Source organism: Vicugna pacos, chromosome 11, assembly GCF_048564905.1.
Source record: "Vicugna pacos chromosome 11, VicPac4, whole genome shotgun sequence".
NCBI classification, from domain to species: domain Eukaryota; kingdom Metazoa; phylum Chordata; class Mammalia; order Artiodactyla; family Camelidae; genus Vicugna; species Vicugna pacos.
The window spans coordinates 38,247,455-38,266,896 of NC_132997.1; the positions used below are offsets into that span (position 1 = coordinate 38,247,455).

At 48.4% G+C, this 19,442-nt stretch overlaps 1 protein-coding gene across 1 annotated transcript in view; it reads right to left on the minus strand.

Moving 5' to 3' along the window:
• WDFY4 (WDFY family member 4) overlaps nt 1-19,442 on the minus strand; it is a 269,557-nt gene that overhangs the window by 220,105 nt on the left and 30,010 nt on the right. Inside the window, exons 3-11 of the mRNA XM_072971154.1 lie at nt 17,561-17,675; nt 16,700-16,806; nt 13,582-13,716; nt 11,797-11,986; nt 9,551-9,740; nt 7,680-7,837; nt 5,531-5,983; nt 3,414-3,521; nt 1,513-1,703 (exon numbers count right to left, since the gene is read on the minus strand). Coding sequence (XP_072827255.1) covers nt 1,513-1,703; nt 3,414-3,521; nt 5,531-5,983; nt 7,680-7,837; nt 9,551-9,740; nt 11,797-11,986; nt 13,582-13,716; nt 16,700-16,806; nt 17,561-17,675 — 1,647 coding nt within the window. The remainder of the gene's footprint in view (nt 1-1,512; nt 1,704-3,413; nt 3,522-5,530; nt 5,984-7,679; nt 7,838-9,550; nt 9,741-11,796; nt 11,987-13,581; nt 13,717-16,699; nt 16,807-17,560; nt 17,676-19,442) is intronic.

Here is a 19,442-nt window from a genome sequence, read left to right on the forward strand (position 1 = left end):
GGATGCACTTTTCATGACGTGTTGGCCATGCCAAGCTCTGCAGGCTTAGGTCACAAGATGACAGGAACACAGCTACATCAGTGCCTGACATAGGCTGGGCTGAGAAATAAAGGAGGTAAAATAAACTGAACACTGTTCTCTGTTACAGCGGTTTTGTACAGAGATCGTCATGGCTAAGTAAGGTTGAGGGTTTAATTTTGGAAGTCAGGGCAACTTTGTCTTGTATAAAATTCACCAGCGATCGAGTACAGTGTGATAATGAAACATGAGTGTGTGTTGCACGTGGGGTTGTTTTGCACATAGACGGGACAGGTCCCCAAGTCAGCTCCCTGGGGGATATTTGCATTTACGTCTGCTCTTCTCTTAAACACAAAAGAAAGCGGACTTTTTTTTTTTAAGGCATAAACTCACCAAGACAAAAGGGGTGGAAAAGTGGAAACAGCAACAAACTTGTGGGAGCTGTGAGGCTGATGGTATTTATTACCATCTTTAACTGTTTTAATCTTAGTTTTGTTTCATTTCGTTTTGATTTTTCCTCTCCTCTTAACAGAGGCACTGGGGATTGAACCCAGGACCTTGTGCATGCCGAGCATGCGCTCTACCACTGAGCTATACCCCAATGCCCCATCTTTAACTACTTTAAGATAATTTGATGATTATTAACAGCACTACAAAAACAAAGACATATACTCCTTTTCATTGCCCAAAGGCAACACCCTAGTTTTGCTTCTCCCTTAGTAACCACTGTTCCCACGCCTTTGGCTGCCTTTTGCTTCCTGTTCCCAGTTCAAGCATTGCCTCCTCTGTGAGCCTTCCTCAAACATGTAAGGCAGCGCTGGTGTCTCCTGCTTCTCTGTTCCCATGGCAGCCTGCCCTCAGCGTCTACCAGGACCTTACCACACTGCATCACCATGACTTCTTACTTATTATTAGCCCCAGTCTGTGAGCTCCTAGATGGCAAGGGCCGAATCTCATTCAACCGTGTGTCCCGGGCGTTTGGCATCATTAGATGCTTGCTAAATGCTAGTCAAGTAAACAAGCAGCTGCTTGGCCATTGCTGATTGGAGATCCACTTCCATAGTTTACCATGTTGGTAGGAAGTAGCTGCCCAACCAGGGACTACATTTCCTGGTCCGTCTTGCATCCAGATAAGTCCTGTCCAAAGTTCTGCCCAAAAAAGATTGGCCAGAAGTTAACAGGCACCAGTTCTAGGCCTGAACAAGAACATATGTGCCATTCTCCATGCTCTCCCTTCCTTTGTCTGCTGGCTGGATTCAATGCCCCGGTGACAGCTGTCCCTGAATGATGCTCCTCCCAATCACTGGGCCGTATGTAAGAAAGAAACCTCTGATGTGTCAGGCTATTGACAATGGGGGCTTATTTGTTACAGCAGCTAGTACTACTCTACCTGCATGATACACTGACCAACTGAATGAATGAATGCACGGCCAATGCCGACCACCTGCAGCACGTCCATGGGAAAGCCCATCACAAACAAGGACTCGACATCACCTTCAGGAGATCCAGTTTCAGCGGCAGTTCCCCTTGAGTGGATGAGCACAAAGCACCCACAATGATGCTCATGTACTCCTCAGCGTTGATGACTGACAGCTGCTCCAAGATGCTGAGCGAGGCTCCCCGGTAGCACTCATCATCCAGGAAGATCTTGATGAAGGGCACCATGCCATGGTCTTTCAGGACAACTGGGGACCAGACAGACAGTGTGGGGCTAGAGCGATGTGGGCCTTGGCACCTTAGTTTCAATTACAAGGAAAGCTTTTCCTTACAATTTCCAAGTTTGTTGGGCTACATGTGTATCTGTTTCTCCTGTTCATTAGAAAAAAATTTTTCCCCATAATCTATACCCACTGTTAAAATAAGAAGAGGAAGAAAGAAACTATGGAGCTGAGAATTAAAAAGAAAAACTGCTTTCTTCTCCAGTAAGAATTCTAGTTTTGAAAAAAAAAATTTCCCCCTTTTCCTTTTTTAAAAACCTAAATAATACAAACTGGATACACCCTCTGGCCCTTATTTCCACATATTCCCTAATCCGGGTTCAATGGCAGTTTGCTCTTATCTCTGCCAAAATTCTTTTTTTTTTTAATTTTTTGGGGGGTAATTAGGTTTAGTCATTTATTTTTTAATGGAGGTACTAGGGATTGAACACAGGACCTCATGCATGCCAAGCATGCACTCTGCCAATCAAGCTATACCCTGCCCCTTCCAAAATTCTTATTGAAAGCAAACCAGAATTCAAGTTAAGAAGATTTTTAATTTCTAGGTAGTTTCTCAGGGGAGGCGAAGGGGGTAGGTAGGATTGAAGAAATTTGGCTAGTGGTATTTTTGTTTGTTTGTTTAAAAGTAATCTTGTGGGGCAGGAAGGGTATAGCTCAGTAGTAGAGCACATGCTTAGCATGCACGAGGTCCTGGGTTCAATCCCCAGTGCCTCCATTGAAATAAACAAACAAACAAACTTAACTACCAACCCCTCTCCAAAAAAAAAAAAATAGTAATCTCAGGACTTTCTTCCCTAGGATTGATCTTCGGAGTAGTCACGTGTGGAATAAGAATTAGGAAGTAACTGGACTCTTCAAATGGCACGATGTGTTTTTGAGCTGATCAACTCAATAAGGCAGGATTTCCCCAATTATGCGCCAAGTGCCCCTTACATGGAAATCTCCTTGGAGGCGTGTTTAGAAGCAGATTCCTGGGCTCTACCCTGATCTGATAATTAAATGTCTGGGAGGGAGTCTAGGAATATGCACCTCCATATTTACCAGCCCCTTCAGAGAATCCTGTATAGTCTAACATTAGAGACCCTCTACCATAATGAAGTAATCATTCACACTTGGTGTAGCTGACCTATGAGGGCCTCAGATAAAGATGCCCCAAATCACCAAACCCACTGATGTCACCTGTTGAGGCATCTGCTTCACAATATACTACATTTGCACATTTATCACGTGCACGTATTTTTTTAAAGCATGGGAGCTTCATGTCTTAGGAAGCGAAAACTTTTTTGAATGGATGGAGCTACTAAAGCCATCATGGGCTGGAAGCACATCAAATTATGTTTCTTAAAAATGATGAGCTTTCTTTGCTTGTATTTTACAATTTGAATCTTAAAAAAAAAAGGATCCATAATCAGTATAGCAGGATATTGAAAGATTTTACTTGAGCGGGATGGGATTTCTGTGGTCTCATAAATTTAAGATAACTCTTTGATTCCAAACCTTATTTAGCATCTACCAATTTACTGAGATGACTGAACATCAACCAGCAAATAGACATTAGCCACAGTGGGTCGGTGTATTCCTGAGATAAAACCTTTCAACACTGACATAAATCACCATGAAATAGCTGATATTTTACCAAGCAATGAAATGACAAGGTGAATTTGCTACCATCCTTACCTGCGTTCCGAACCGACCCTTTCAGAAGCGTGACCACGGTTCTTAGCATCACACAAGTCAGTTCTCTTTCTGTGTCCTGAACTCCAGGATTGGACTCTTTGTTTCCTGCTGATTTTAAGAAGCAATGAAAAAAATTTTAATACACATGATATGGCCCCAAATCTCCAATTCCATTAGTTTTCTATCCTCTTAAGGAAGGTGAATATCATGCTTCCATTATAAGGGAATGTGGATCCCAATTCATGTGAACTTACAACCCTCCCATTAGATCCCTGAGGGCAAAACCAGTTCTGTGTGTTCACTGTTGAATCCCCAGCGCTGCAAAGTGCTTGACACAAACAAAGAGGTATACATTTGGGGAAGGAAGGAAGGAAGGAAGAAAGGAAGGGGCAGACAAGGAGACAAAGTATCTAAGAAACAAGAGGAAACAGTTAACAATAGAAAACACAAAGTGAAACTGGATACATCAGCTGATTAAAAAGTTCAAATTTTTCTAGGAATGGTCATAGGTCTGGGGTTGGATTTAAAAGCAAATTCAACGCCCGGCCACTGAAAAGCAACACACAGCTAAGGTACCACAGGCCCATTATGCAAAAAGACTGTCCAAAGAGCAACAGAGAGATGCATATAACAAAATACTTTCCAAAGCCTGCCCAGAGACCCAGATGTGCCCTGACCTCATCTGCAAACACTTTCAGGAAGGCACAGGTCCTTCTTGGACTCCAAAAGTTGTGAGAGCTCCCCCTTGCATGTTTAATCCCAGTCTTCCACACAGGGGTACAAAACCTATGGGGATAAGATGACTAACATTCTTGAGCATCTATTATGTGCCAAGCACAGCAATGGGTCCTTTTCAGATATTTCCACATTTAATTCTCACAACATCCCTAGATGTAGATACTATTCACCCATTTAACAGAAGAAGAAACAGGTTCATAGAGGTTAAGTAACCTGTTCAGGATCACTCAGCTGGTAAGTAACAGAGCCAGGATTCCAGCCAGAGCTGTCTGGCCCCAGTGTCCACGCTCCTCCCGCTCAGTGTCTTCCTTGCAGAGAGGCCCAGGAAGCAAACTGATGACTTAAGCTTGAGTCTAAAGTAGAATTCCAAAAGCGGCCAGTGACTAGAGAGCCCCCGGCCCCTCCCAGCCAGTGCAGGAGAAGGAGAAGACATAGAAAGGTGGGGAGAGGTGAGTGGCTGGATTCTTGTGTCCTGAGGTCTCTCCTCCAGGCTGAAATCCGAGAGTGGCAGGAGTGGGCAGGTGAGAAAGAGCCAAGAGGAACTGGGAAAGGAGTTTTCATGCCCTGCTTCTTATTTGCAAGTTGGTGGAGGTGGGGGTTTTGGACAAGCACACAGAGTGGCCCCAGCAGGGTACGTGCACGGAGCGTGGTTAGAAGTGGCAGAGCCCAGCCTGCACTCCTGAGTGTGCCCCCGCCCGGACAGAGGACACCCTGGAGTCCCATGGCGGGAGCAGAGGCTGCTGAGGTTGAGAGCCCAGTGTCGGGGCCAAGGCAGGGGTGGGTGAGGGGATGCTGCCAAGGAGCCATGGCTGCACAGCCCTGCAGGGCATCCAAAAGTGTGGCCAAGGTTTGGAGGGGCAAGCTGGGCCAGCACAGCCCTGGTGACTGATCCCTGCTCCCCGTGGAGGGCCGGGGGACCTGACAGCACCATGTGAGCAAGGGGGCCATATCCCAGCTGACCCCAGATGGGTCCTCCCCAACTCCCACCAGAGCCCCAGGCCTCTCCGAGCTCCCTTGCCCTTCCCTTTGCATCACTGAGGACCTGTCCTGCTGCTGCCTCCCAGCTACACACTCAGCCCATGTCTGGAGGAGGAGATCTCTGAAAACTAAGAGCTCATCAGGCCTGACTTAGCCCACGAGTCTGCTTAAAGTTGGGGACGATCAGGCAAGATAAAGGAAACAGGGAGGCTGCCAGCTCTGTGAAGCCATGTACCCCAGGGGTACCATCTCTGACGCTCATGGCACCAGGTGACATGGAGGGGCTCACTTTCTCTGTTGTGTTGATGGGTGGCGGGGCTGGCACCCAGACCAGGCCCAGCCAACACTGACACCCACCCCTTGTCATTCCCCCTCCCCCTCCCGACGCTCCAGGGAGGCACCTGACTTCCTCAGGATCTTGGCCTGCTTCCGCAGCTGGGCGAGCAGCAGGCCCAGGAGCCCCGAGTCCCGGAAGATGTCAGTGAAGAGCGGATCTGCGCCAGCTATTCTGAGGACACTCTGCAGGGCCACGAGGGTGCAGAGTGGCTCTGGGCTCTCCTTGATCAGGCGCTGCACCTTCCGCAGGATCTCATGGGGCACGTAATGCATCTCAAACACCAGGGCCTCCAGCAGCTGGAAGAAGTGCACCTGCACTGGGGTTGGCTTCAGATGCACAATCTCCACAAACTGCGAGATGGGCTGCAGGGTCCACTCCAGCAGAAAGAAGTTGCGAGCATTCCAGGTCCACATGGTCTTGATGGATAACAGGACTTTGGTGCAGAGGACGGGGTTGCTAGCTTTGTGGAAAACATTCTGCAAGACTTGGAAGGCCTGAAGGTTCTTTACGGTCACCCCTAAAAATGCAAAAAGGAATAATCTGCAAGTCGTTTCTCCTTCTGGGGCCTAGAAACACATGCTTGCATTATCATTAGGAAATATCATTTAAAATTTCTATTTCCTAGCTCCCGTGGGTAAATGTCTAGAGAAGTCCAGAAAAGCCATCTGCCCAGGGTGTGAGTAAGGCTAGAACTGCATTGTCCAAGACATGGTGGCTAATTAAGCATCCAACATGTGGCCACTGTGACCTGAGGTGCACCATGAATATAAAAATACACACCAGATTTCCAAGACATAGCACAAAGTAAAGAATGCAAAAAAAAAAAAAGGAGAAAGAGAAGCCATTAACAATTATTTGTATGACTACACTTTTTGCTAGTAATATTTTGGATTTATTGGGTTAAATGAAACTACTGTATATAAAATAGACAAACAACAAGGTCCTACTGTAGAGCACAGGGAACTATATTCAATATCTTGTAATAACCTGTAATGAAAAAGAACCTGAAAAGGAATATATAATGTATAACTGAATCACTATGCTGTACACTAGAAATGAACACATTGTAAACCGACCATACTTCAAGAAAAAAGTAAAATAATTTAACGTGTTTCTTCTTAATTTTTAAAAATTTTGCTACTAGAACATTTAAAATGACATAATGTGGCTCATATTCTATTTCCACTGGGCAGCGCGGGGGCTGGAGGATTGCTCTCAGTCAATTAAAGTCAAATGATGTTGAAGAGCACTAAGCAAAGTCAGTTTCATTTCTAGGCAAGCTGTTAAATAAAGACTCTTTCTGAACCCACCCCGTCGTTTCTCTGCAGCTGGAAGGTTAAGCTCTCACAGCTTTGCAGCCTCCACTCTCTGGTCTGCACAGGTCTCTCTGCCCATCTTCCCAGACTCACCCAGATGTTTCTGGCCACCATTTCTTTTTAGCCTCAAAACCTCTCTTGAATAGGACTCTCTGTGTAGACTTTCCTGACTGAACCGGGCAGAGCTAATCCTCCCACCTGGAGTCACCACTGTGTCTGTTAATCAGCCAGTTACTGAGTAGATTATGGCTCAGGTCGTGTGTAACCATTTCTGCAGAGCATTTTTTTTTAAATGCAGGTACTGGAGACTGAACCCAGGACCTCATGCATGCATAGCACATGCTCTACCACTGAACTATACCCCCACCTCTTCTACAGAGAAGTTTTAAGGAGCAGACACCTGCCGTGTTCGCACTGGTGCCCAGCTTGGGGCAGAGTGGCTGCTGGACAGAGAGCAACAGTGTACGTTGATTGAGTTCATCCATCAATCGATCAATCGATCAATCGATCCCTCAGAACTAAGTAGCCACTGACTCTGAGCCTGGGTGGCAGTTTCAGGGCCATCAGTGCCTGATATATAAGCAGATGTCACCAAATAAGTCACACCAGGGGTGGGGTTGGAGAGCAGAGGCTCCCTCCATTATCTGAGAGAGTCTTTGCCTTTTTTAAGCAAACATTTTCTCTCAGTCCCACCCAAGACACGTGGAAAACTCTATCAAGGAGAGATTTTAAATTCATAGGTAATCTCCCCAAAGGCATGACAACACCAGACCCTACTGTGTCACTGACAGGTGCCACAGGTTTGTTTCTGCACAAAGAATCAGGGAAAGAGCTGTGTCGTCTTGTCAGGGCACGGTGCCGCGTGCTGCCGGCTCCCAGAGTCACAAGATGACCCACCAGAAGTTTCGTGGTGGAACTTGAAACCTTCCAGCTGTGGGTACGTGACGCTGTCGAACACCTTCAGCTCGGACCTTCCACAGGTTGTCAGCCATACCACCAGCCCGAGGAGCTCCTCCAGGTGGGGGTCCCCATCACTCTGGGTCAGCTCATCATACCTGTGGGGACAGACGAGGTCAGCCCCAGGGATGCCTGGGACAGAGAAGCTATGTTTACTCGTGGTGCTGCCTCACAGGGATGCAGAGGCAACGCAGGGAGGCAGAGGCAATGCAGATGCAATGCTGGGCAAGACCCCAAAAGTCTCCACCAGTTCAGCCCCAAAGGGCAAGGGGAGTGCCCTGGATAAAAGTCACTGTTTGCAAATGTCAGCCCTAGATCTCAGGATGTGCAGTTAGAATACCCGAGCTACAGTATCTGCTCATGGGAAGGCTGCTTTCCATGGCCGGAACCCCCACAAAAGGCAGGTGCTCTGGGCCACAGCGGGGCAAGAGCATCCTCAAAATGAGGGACTTAATATTTCAGAAGAGCAGTGATACAAACATCATGGGAAAGAATCGGACTTCGTTAGATTTCCTCATGCTCATTTCAGGGGTGAGTATTGCTTCCAGCTACTTAAGTGGCGGTGGGCTGCCTTGCTCCTCTCATGAACGACTTGTCTCTCAAGTCTCCCTGCAGCTCTGCAAACCCGTCAAGAGTGTAAGTGCTGGCGATGGGACCTCAGTTAAGGCAGAAAGGAAAACAAATGAGCTGAGAGGGGTCCCTCCTGGCACTCCCTGGCGCAGGTTTATTTTCCCCTCCTGCCTTCCACAAGAAGCCTGGGGAAAATCAACCAGCCACATAACCAAAGAAATGTTCAGAAACTGCTGGGACACAGACCACCAACGGTAGCAGTTAGTTATGACCCAGACTCCTGTGAAATAGGGCATCCCCACAGGGACGTGCATTCTTAGCGTCCTTTTGGAGGAAGGCCCTCGGGGTGTTGTCATCTAATCCCATTCCTTTGGGATTTTCAGTCCCCTTGTCCAAGCCATCCGTCTAGACCGGAAGCCTGATTCTGCAGCAATGTCCGTGAAGCACGTGGTAAGCCACACCCCACGGAGAAGTGCCGCTCATGTTCAGAGCAAAGCCCAGGGGAATTTTTTGTGGCCTTGCCCTTAAGCAGATTCCCCAAGATCAGTGGAAGAGTTTGGAGCATCAGGGAATTTCTTTAACTTCTGTCCCTTGGTTTATCCAATCCCTGGACCCATCCTGAAGACGACACAGCAGGTCAGAATGGAGGAGATTAGTCCAGAGCCAGCTGAGTGACGTCTTTGCTTGGGTTTCCCATGGGTCAAGAATTGGAGAATAACAGTAGGGGAGAGGCCCTGTGAGACATGCAAGGGAAGGAAGCCAGTATGGGAGAATTATCCAGCAAGAACTACTGGAGTTTAAACCTTCCAGAGACTCTAGAAGGCGGGGTAGAGCTATTCCACCCAAGGCGCAGTGTGGCTGGGCATTCATCCATCAGCTTCTGCCAGGCACTGGTAGAGGGCTGGTCCTGGGGGTTGCTGATTTTTCAGCACTTCCAGCCCCTAGACATGCAGACAGAGCTGGTTATAGCCATCCCAGAAAGCCCTCCAACACAGGAAGGGGATTCTGACAGGTGGCTGTCGGGCCAGCAGGCGTGCAGGTTGTCCAGGCCACCAAACGGACTTTGTAAAACTATTACTGCGATCACCCATGGGTTTTCTAAAGACGGGCTACCAAACCAGGCTGCACATAGAATTACTTTCGCAATATATGCCCAATATATGTCTTTCTTCAAAGCACCATCAATGATTCTGAGGGTCTAGGCTCCCACAGTTTCTTCCCCACCAGGCACAGCCACTTACCGAAGTAACACTTTGAGTAGCAGCGGGTAGCCCTCCCCGTTCTCAAACTCCAGGAACAGGGCTGAAGAGACGGGGTAGGAGTCCTTCACAAAGCCCAAGATCAGGCTCACCGCCTCGCTCACCTCGGGGGCGGGGAGAGTGTCTGCAAGCCGGGAGAGGTTCTGGAGGGAGATCTTGATGCAATCCATGGCTGCGGGAGGGAAACACACCTCTGCTGAGTTCGGCGGCGATAGCTTTTCTGCACGGGTCATTCCCTCCCCACTCTCCTTTAAACTGTATATCAAGATGTGAACAAGGATTCATTCAGGACACTTTTTTGCTGGCTCTTGGATCAAGAAGAAGCCTCTTCTTTGGGAAGGGTCACCCTGAGAGCCATGCTCTGGGGCCCAGATGGAGAGCAGGTGAACCAGGAAGAGGAAGGAAGCCTCTTAACTGCCTACTTCTAACTCCCAGAGCACACAGAGGAGGGTCCAGGTCCATTAAATAACAAGATGCAAGACACAAGCCCTGAGGGTCACAGAAGACCTTCAGGAAGCAACGCCGAGCAGATATCAGCTTGGTGAAAAGTGCAGGGAAAGATAAATGAATACATGGGAAGGTAAGGGGCAAAAAGGTGGTGTATTTCAGCTACCAAAGAATCCAGGGAGGTGGAGCCTGGGAGTGTGGTCCACACGGGTAGGGGGGAAGGCAGGCCCCGCTGGTGTGCGGCCTGCTGTGGGACCTGCCGGTTACCCCAGGGCTGCAAGAAGCCAGGGGAAGATTTGAGTCAGAAGAGAGGTGTGTGCATTTTGATGGATCACAGTTTCTACATCTCTTTCATTGGAGGAAGCCTTCTCTGAGTATCAGGAAAGCCACCCCAGTGGATCAGGAAAGTGCCTACGAGAATTTGAGACAACGCATGCTCAGTCCCCCACCTGCAGGGCCTCAGACGTGTTCCGGAGTCTGCCTGCCGGACAGGGCAGAACCAAGAGCTGTGGGCTTGGCGGGTAAACACCAGGCCAGTCATTATTGCTGACTTTCTCCTCTGCCTGTACACCCAAGGAAACTACTCATTCTCCTACAGGGGTCCTTGGCACGGGGCTCTAGATGGCCACCTCCTCAATGAGGTGGAGTTTTTCTTTTCCAGCTGTTGTCTTGGGCAGCTGAGAGTAATGACTGCAGTGAGAGACCCCCGCCACCAATGCAGGCAGCCTTTCCCCAGGGGTCTCCGACTATGGCCTGTGGGGAGTGCCTGGGCTGCTGAATGCCTCAGGTGCAGCCCAGCCCTCCAGCATTACCGCGGGCCCTGGCCTCACCGGGAACTTTCAGTCCCGAAACTGGGGGTGACGTTTTGTCCCAGTGCTCAGTTACAGTAAGAGGGAAGCCACGTACTTTCCCAGCTCTCAGCAGCTGACACCCTCCGTTACAAGAGGCCCCAGAAAGATGACAGGTCACAGGGCAAGCGTTTGCAGACAAGCAGGTCACCTGAGCTGACTCAGACCCCCACCTCTCCCAAAAAAGACCCACAACTTGGAGTTAACCCAAGGGATGGATGGCTGTGCTCCCAAGAGGCACTTCTGATGGTGGAGCTGAAAAATGGTGGTGTGTGGTGGGTAGGGAGGCCAGCTGATCAAGCTATGCCCCTGGGAGTCATGCAGAACCTCCCTCCCCACCCGTGATGGGCCAGCACCTGAGAGGAGGCCAACGCATTTTCCCAAGATTCCGTGAGCCACGGTGCTGTCTGTGCTTCCCAGCATTACCTGGGTCCTCGGGAGACAGACGATGCTAATGGAGGCCCCTGGGACTGCTAAGGAACTGAGTCCCTCAGTGTCTTGCCTTTGATCACACCTGCATAATGATGCTGTGATGCTGATGTCTATGGGGCATCCACTGGGTACCGGGAGCTATCTAAGTGCTTCAAATATGGCACCTCATTGACGTATCACACAGTCCAATGAGATGAGTGGGATTATTACCTCCATTTTACAGAGGGAAGAACGGACACATCGAGGCAGTGAAGTGCCCAAGGTCACTCAGCTTGGATGACAGAGTTGGAGCCCACACCCTGGCTGTCTGGTTCCAGAATCTACAGCTTTAACCCCTGCATGTGCTGCCCAGAGCAGAACTCAAGGCACTGGGATCGGGCATCTCCAGGTTTAAAATTTAATTCTCTTCCTCACTAGCTGGGGAGCCTGGGCAAATTCTTCCATCAGGGTCTTACAGTATAAAGCGGGCCCGCAGACAACCCCCGGTCTCCTGGGTCCTACCCTGCAGGTATTGGAAGATGCTGAGGTTCTGGGCCTTGGAGATTGCCTTCAGGACACAGTAGGTGGGCTCCTTCCAAAAGGAGCAGCTGTGCTCTCGGAGACAGGTGGTGGCAATCACAAGAGACTGGAGCTCATTTCCTGAGAGAAGTCCCTCCAGACCCTGAGCGTCACTGCAAAGGTTGAGCAACATCTGGAAGATAAAAGCCAGAGAGACTCTGGTTAGGAAGCCTCCTTCCTGTGATGGATTTGTTCCCTGCTTTTCCATGTCTCAGTGGGAAGGTCTGGGTTGCCTGCGGTTACCATCTGCCCCAGACCAGCATGGTCAACCGTGCCCACTAGAAAAGGGTGACAGGGCTGAAGTGTGGACTCCAAATCCTGTACAAGCAGTGGTTAATTTTTCCACATCAGAATACTAGAAAAGTGACTCAGAGAGGTGTCTTTATACAAAAATGCAGAAAATGCCACCAATGATAAAAGTACAGAATTCACAGGGTTCAGTGCTGTTTAAAATTAGAGCCGTGTTCCTGAATCACTGGTTGACACAGAAACCCTACCTTTCCATGAGATCACGAGTACGATCCTATAGCCTGTTAACTAGGCTCCTTGCCCCTGCCAGTCCAGTGTCCCTGTGGCTACCAGACGGTCTTCCAACACCTTCCTATGCACTTGGGATAGAAACCAAACACCTTAGCCTGGCTCAGAGAGGTGTGTGTGGTCCAGCCCTGCATCATCTCCCACATTATCACATATACTCTCTCTTTGGCTCTCACTGGGTTAACTAGATCTTCCTCTAGTTTGGCAAATATGGAAACTACCTTCTGTCTGAATCCATGAGCCCTTTCTCTCCCACTGATGGAGTCCCAGCTGGACAGCAATGGAGCTCGGTGCCAGATGTCTTTCCAGGCCACCCCTGCAGTGGCAGGTGAATGTGGCCATGTGGCTCTTGGCTTGAATGGCCATTTCTGCTCCTCTTCCATCTCCTCCTCATTCATGTCTCCATCTCAACCTTCCTGGTTCAATGCCATTTCTTCAGAAAAGCCTCCATTTAGGCTCTACTGTAAGTCAGGTCCACTTGTCCTCACCTCCCAGCACATCTTTCATCTTCCATCAGAGCACTTAAAAAACTGCACGCTGCTCATTTATTCCTGTGACTTCTCCCCCTACTTTGCTTCTTCTCTCCGTCACCTCGATGGTGGGACCTGAGACCCTCTGCTGAAGTGTTCACGCTTGCCCCTGGACAAACGTCTCCTCCAGCAACAGAATACAAAGTAACCATAAGGGACTAAAAATAACTACACACATGCTCAGCAGTCCATCAGTTATAGACAGTAAGATACAAAAAGGCCAAAATCCCACCTGCCATTTCCGAGGTGGGAGCAAAAGCAGCGTACAGCACGTGATCCCTGCACAAAGCACCACCAAGGGGGTGGGCAGACCACCTAAGCCAGTCCTCCTGTCCAACCCACCAGTAAGCCCCTACCATCCCCCCATTTAAGGGTCCAGCTCGCCCCTCCTCAGGGAGAGAGCAAGGGAACCTGTTCCTTGTTTTTGCTCCCTTGTGCTGCAGCACGAGTCCCAATACAGCTTCACCTGAATTCCTCTTCTGGCCTTTTATCTATTTCTATTGAGTTAAAGAGTCTAAGGACCCAGGTCAGTAACAGAGGGCTGACCTGGGCCCTCCAGGAGATTAGAGGAGCTTCAGAAGTCGTAAGGGAGAGATGAAAGGATGTCCAAGGAACAGAGTGTGGTCCTGGCCCCCAGGGAGACAGCCCTCTGCTCACTCACCTGCACAAACATCCTCTGAACTGGAGCATCACTCTCAAAGAGCTCATCCTTCTCCAGAGGAAAGACAAAGAAGAGATAAAGGCACTGCAGAAGCAGGGCTGGGAGCCCAGATTCAGCAACTCTGCCCAGAGTCTCCTGCAAAGGAAAAGCAAGATGTGACCCAGGGCCGCAGAGCCGCGCAGAGCACAGCTCCAGACCCAGACCGACGAGCTCGGCCAGTGCGGCCGTTTTAGCAGGAATGTGGGTAAGTCATTTCCTCTTTCTGGGTAACACATTCTTAGTTAAGAATGGAGACAATTGCAGAACCCACCTGGGATGTTTAAGTTTATATAAAGTGAATATTATCGACATATCTTTTTTTATTGAAGTAGAGTTGATTTACAATGTTGTGTTAGTTCCTGGTATAAAGCATAGTGATTCAGTTACACATATTCTTTTCCATTATATTCTTTTTTTATATTCTTTTCCATTATAGGTTATTATAAGATACTGAATATAGTTCTCTGTGCTATATGGTAGTACCTTGTTGTTTATCTATTTTACATATAGTAGTATGTGTATGTTAATCCGAAACTTCTAATTAATCCCTCTCCCCTTTTCCTTTTAAGTAACCGTTAAGATTGTTTTCTATGTTTGTGAGTCTGTTTCTGTTTTGTAAAAAAGTTCATTTGTATCATTTTTTTTTCTAGATTCCACATATAAGTGATATCAGATGGTACTTCTCTTTCTCTGACTTACTTCACTTAGTATGATCATCTCTACGTCCATCCATGTTGCTGCAAATGGCATTACTTCATTCTTTTTATGGCTGAGTAGTATTCCATTGTATATATGTATGTGTGTGTGTGTGATGCATATATACATTGAGGTGCAAATATCTTTTCAAATTAGAGCTCCCTCTGGATGTATGCCCAGGAGAGGGATTGCTGGATCATATGGTAAGTCTATTTTTAGTTTTTAAAGAAATCTCCATAATGGGTGCACCAAACTGCATTCCCACCAGCAGTGTAGGAGGGTTTCCTTTTCTCCACGCCCTCTCCAGCATTTATCATTTGTGAACTTTTTAATGATGGCCATTCTGACTGATGTGAGGTGATACTTCATTGTAGTCTTGATTTGCATTTCTCTGATAATTAACAGCACTGAGCATCTTTTCATAAACGTTGTATCTTTTATACAATAGATGGATGACAGGAAGGAAGGAAAGGAGGGAGGGAGGGAGGGAAAGAGGGAGGAACTGGTACAGAGCAGAAATCAAGGGCTTTCCTGGCAATCACACTGCTGGTTTTGGTAGGTTTCCTCCTGGTGAGGGAACTGGAAACTCAATCAGGACAGGGTGGTTGATAACAAGCACAAGCAACTGACTTAAAGACGTGATCAGGATGCTTTCCATCCCCTCATCCAGATCTAAGACCTCACCACCACCAAACAGCACTATAGGCGAGGACCAATAATCCAGAGAGCCACCCCTCAACTAAACAGCCCCAGGGCTCCAGACAGAGAGGAGACAGGCAGTCAACAGAGGGGACAGCCTGAGTGTGGAGCCTCCTGGGCCTTTCTTCTATGGGCTCTGCCTGCCACTCCACTGGGATTACTGCGGCTGCAGCCTCTGCGTGTGTGTGCACGTATGCACGAGAGTGAGCACAGGTGTGGTCTAAACCAGAATCTAAAGTATATTGTCCCACCCAGTGGACTAATCTGACAGACGTGGTGGGTAAATGAGAAAAAGAGAAGGGAAAAGTGTGCAGTCCAGGCCAGCACCAGGAGTGCACTGCAGCCCGCTAGTACCCGAAAGCTTCCACTACAGCTGATGTCTGCCCCTGGATTTGACACGTGGCCCTGCGTGGCTGTGCTCGGGGTGGCTCTCCCTGTCCTCTGAGCTGTGCTGGCTCCACTGAAAGCCAGCTGCCTATTTCCCTCACTGCTTTTAGAGCTGACCCCTCGCAGCAGAAAACAAAGCTTTAGGTTTTTACAACTCAGACTGGAAACAGTCCTGTCCCAGGGGTTGAAGAGCCCCTGCTCTGTGCCTCAGGCCACAGTGCCTGATGGTGGTCCAGGCAGTTTACATGGAGGAAGTCAGGTGGTCCTCCCTCCAGTGAACACCTGTGCTCCTCTCTCACCTCCTGGCACTGTCTCCACTTGCCTGTCCGATGTCCGTGTTCACCGTTACACTGAGGGCAGCCACCACCCCAGCCTGGTTCCCTGACATTCCTAGTCTGGGCACCAACGTGGCACACAGGCTAGATGGATGAGCCTCTGGGCCTGCCCTGTGGCAGGGCTTCTGGCCACTTCTGCTGATGGCCACTGCCCCCAGGGAGTGCTTCCACCTGAGAGGACGCCAATCATCGGCAAAGCCCTCCAGGTCCCCGCCTCACGGTGGGAGGATGTGACTGCAGCCAAGGGCCCAGGCGGGAAGGGAAGAAGGAGGAGCCAGCCTTAAGGGATCGGTGCCTACAGGCCTGGCTCCTTTAGTCTGAGTTTAGCAGGAGGCAGGAAAGAACAGAGGCTCGGAGCACGGGCTCCGGAGTCAGGCTGCAGCTGCACGTCACGGGGGAGCCTGAGTTCTCGCCACCAGTGCAGCACCACTGTAATCTGACTCACAGGATTTGGGGAGGATTAACTGGTACAACGCAGGGGATGCCCCCACCTTGCCCTGACACACGGGAAATACAGTCCATACACACCTGCCGTTGTCAAACCTCACACTTGCCCTAGAACAGAAGTATTAATATTCCTTGATCTTTTACTCTATATTTTTTCTTTAATGGAGGTAATAGGGATTGAACCCAGGACCTCGTACATGCTAAGCACGTGCTCTACCACTGAGTTCTACCCCCTTCCCTAATTTTAAAATTAACAACACAACGGAGATGCAGAGAGGTCAAATACTTTGTTCAAGGTGACACGCAGCTTGTCAACTGAAAAGACAGGATTTGAAGATGAACTTCAGGCTCTGAAGTCCACATTCTATATCAGAAGGGGAGTTGGGGAGGAGAAACGATACATCAGTTTCATGAGAAAGAAGACACTCTTGAGACGCGCCACTGCCCTGTGCTGGGACTTCTCTCTGCACACGGATGAGAAGCACCCAGGCCGTGCCGGGGGGCCTGGACCTTACCGAATCTGTCCCAGTGAGCACGTACACCGACTTCAAGAGCAGGTAGCCATCCTGGTCTGTGTCCCCCTTCCATCGCAGAAATTGCCCAGCTGCCACCCGTGCTTGTTCTGGCAAGAGTGCGGGAAGGGGAGAAAGTGTCACCAGCAGGGCAGTGCGGTGGCCTGGTCACCCAGCTTCCCTCTATTCGGCCTGTCTCTCCATGAGATGTGTCTTAGCATCTTTATGGAACTTCTGCCTCTTGCCTTCCCAACAATGTCACCTGAATCTGTACCAAACATCTCACACTCTTGCCACATTCATCTCCTCGGGGGATAGCCTTTGTCTTGCCACCAACCCTGTTCAACAACCATCAATGGCTCCCTATTGCTAAATAATAAGAACAAAGTCCTTGGTGATTGGACTTGCCACAACCCAGTGTCTTCACCCTACTTCCTGTATCCCACGTCCCCTTTGTCATGGGGATTCTTGTAATCTACACCATGCTCAAGCTATCCCTTCCCCCTGGAATTCCCTCCTGCCCTCAGCCCCATACCCTCAGCCTTCAGGGTCCAGCTCTGTGAGTGGAAGAATGCAAGCCTGGAAACCCCATGGCAAGAAACATGGTTGGCTTTGGTTTCTGTGTTGTCTGCGTGTGTGTGTGTATGTGTGTCCCTCCCAAGAGCAGCAGAGTTCCCCACATCCCCCTTTGCCTTGTCCTTGTTCTCCAGGGTACTCCGTGGCGGAACCCGGCCCACCATGCATTCCCAAAAGCATTACTCTCAGTCCTCTAGACAGCCCAGAGGGGCTTAGCTGGAGGCCTGGGAGGAATACACAGAGCTGTTCTGCTCTCCAGGAAGTTCTCCCTAACCTCTCTTCTCTTACCTGCAGGCTTTCCCACCAGGACCTTTTGTATTTCTTGGGCAAGCTGGTTGGAAACATCTTCAGCCAGCTTCGCGAGACTGGGAAAGCAGATGATCCCCACAGAGTGTTCCCAGGCCTGAAGTGCAACAAACAGGATTTGCTCAGAGATGTCAAAGCTACAAAGCCAGGCGTGAGCATCACCTACCCTACCCCACCCCCACCCTGGCCAGCCCAAACCAATGGCTCCACCTGCTTTCCAGGTGCAGCTAAAGGCTACGGAATCACCTACCCTCCAGCTTCCACTATATCCCTAACCCTAGTGCCTGGGAATTCTTCAACTTCCTGCTGAGCTCCAAAGCCACATCCAACTGACCCCAGACATCTCCCCTGAACCTGGAACTCCTGGAACATCAAACACATACCACCGAATCCATTGCTTTCCCGCCAAACCTGCTGCATCTTGTCTTAGTGAGTGGCCCTACCAGGCACCCACTTGTCCTACAGGGAAATTCCAAGAAGTGATTCTCTAGATCCCCCTCTCCCTCACCTTCCTCACCATCAATTGCTCACAGATTCTCCTACACGCTTGTCAAATCTCATGCAGCTATCTTAGTTTTAGTTGTGCAAGCATTTATTTCCTTCAGATAAATTCTGACAAGTGGAATTGTAAGTTTAAAACATGGGATTGCAAATTTTTTAATGTGCTTTATTTTTTAGTTTATATTTTAGTGCTTTGGTCCCTGTTACTAACTCATTCTCCAGAAGTTTACCAGATGAGCCTCCAAGGGCTCCGTGGGAAAGGGCTTAAGGCTGATTTCTGTCCACCAAGGCCAACATTGAGCACGGCGCTGCTCTTTCATCTTAAATGAGAAACCTCATGTAAGAAAAAATATCCCATCTCAACTGCAGCCTCAGATAACTAGCGTGGATGGATGCTTTTCGTGCCTTTTGAATTGTCCGCTCTTAGCCTATTACCCTATCAGGGTTTTCACTCTTTTCTCATTAATTTTAAAAATGTCTTTATATGCAAAAATTGTTAAGCTATGGTTCATAAGACTATCTTGATTTTTTTTCCTCCAAATTTGTCATTTTGTCTTTTTTAACATTTTTTATTGAGTTATATTCATTTTACAATGTTGTGTCAATTTCTAGTGTAGAGCACAATTTTTCAGTTATTCATGAACATACATATATTCATTGTCATATTTTTTTTTCACTGTGAGCTACCACGTCTTTTAATTCGGTATTGTTTGGTTTTGCCATACAGAGATCTGAAATTCCTAGGAAATAAAATTTCTCAAGCTGTTCCTTTGTTTTCTGGCTTTAGTTCCAGGCTTAGGAAATCCTTTCCCAGTCCAGGTTGTTAGTGTCATTGTTTTAATCTCCTATTTCTTTTTCTTTTTTACTGATGTATAGTTGATTTACAATGTTGTATTAGTTTCTGGCGTACAGAACAGTGAATCATGTATATATATATATGTGTGTGTGTGTATATATTCCTTTTCATATTCTTTTTCATTATAGGTTACTGTAAGATATTGAATGTAGTTCCCTGTGCTATCCAAAAGAAATTCTTTTTTATCTATTTTCATATATATATTTCATATATATATTTCATATATTTTTATCTATTTTCATATATATGTTTTTTTCTTAGGATGCCAGGCTCTTTTCAGAATTCCCCCCCGGTTTCTGTAGTAATCCCGGCCTTAGATCTGCGTCTGCCTTTGCTCTCCCGTGTTGTCACAGGCTGCGTCTGAGGATGGGGAGAGCCCCCTCCAGACCAACAGTCAGGGTGGAGTGACTATCCTCGCCCCAGGCTTGAAATCCTGGCAGTCCCTCATCCCAGGTTCCCATCAGGAAGGCGACCTGCTGTGCACAATCCTGGCAATTAGTGGCCTCT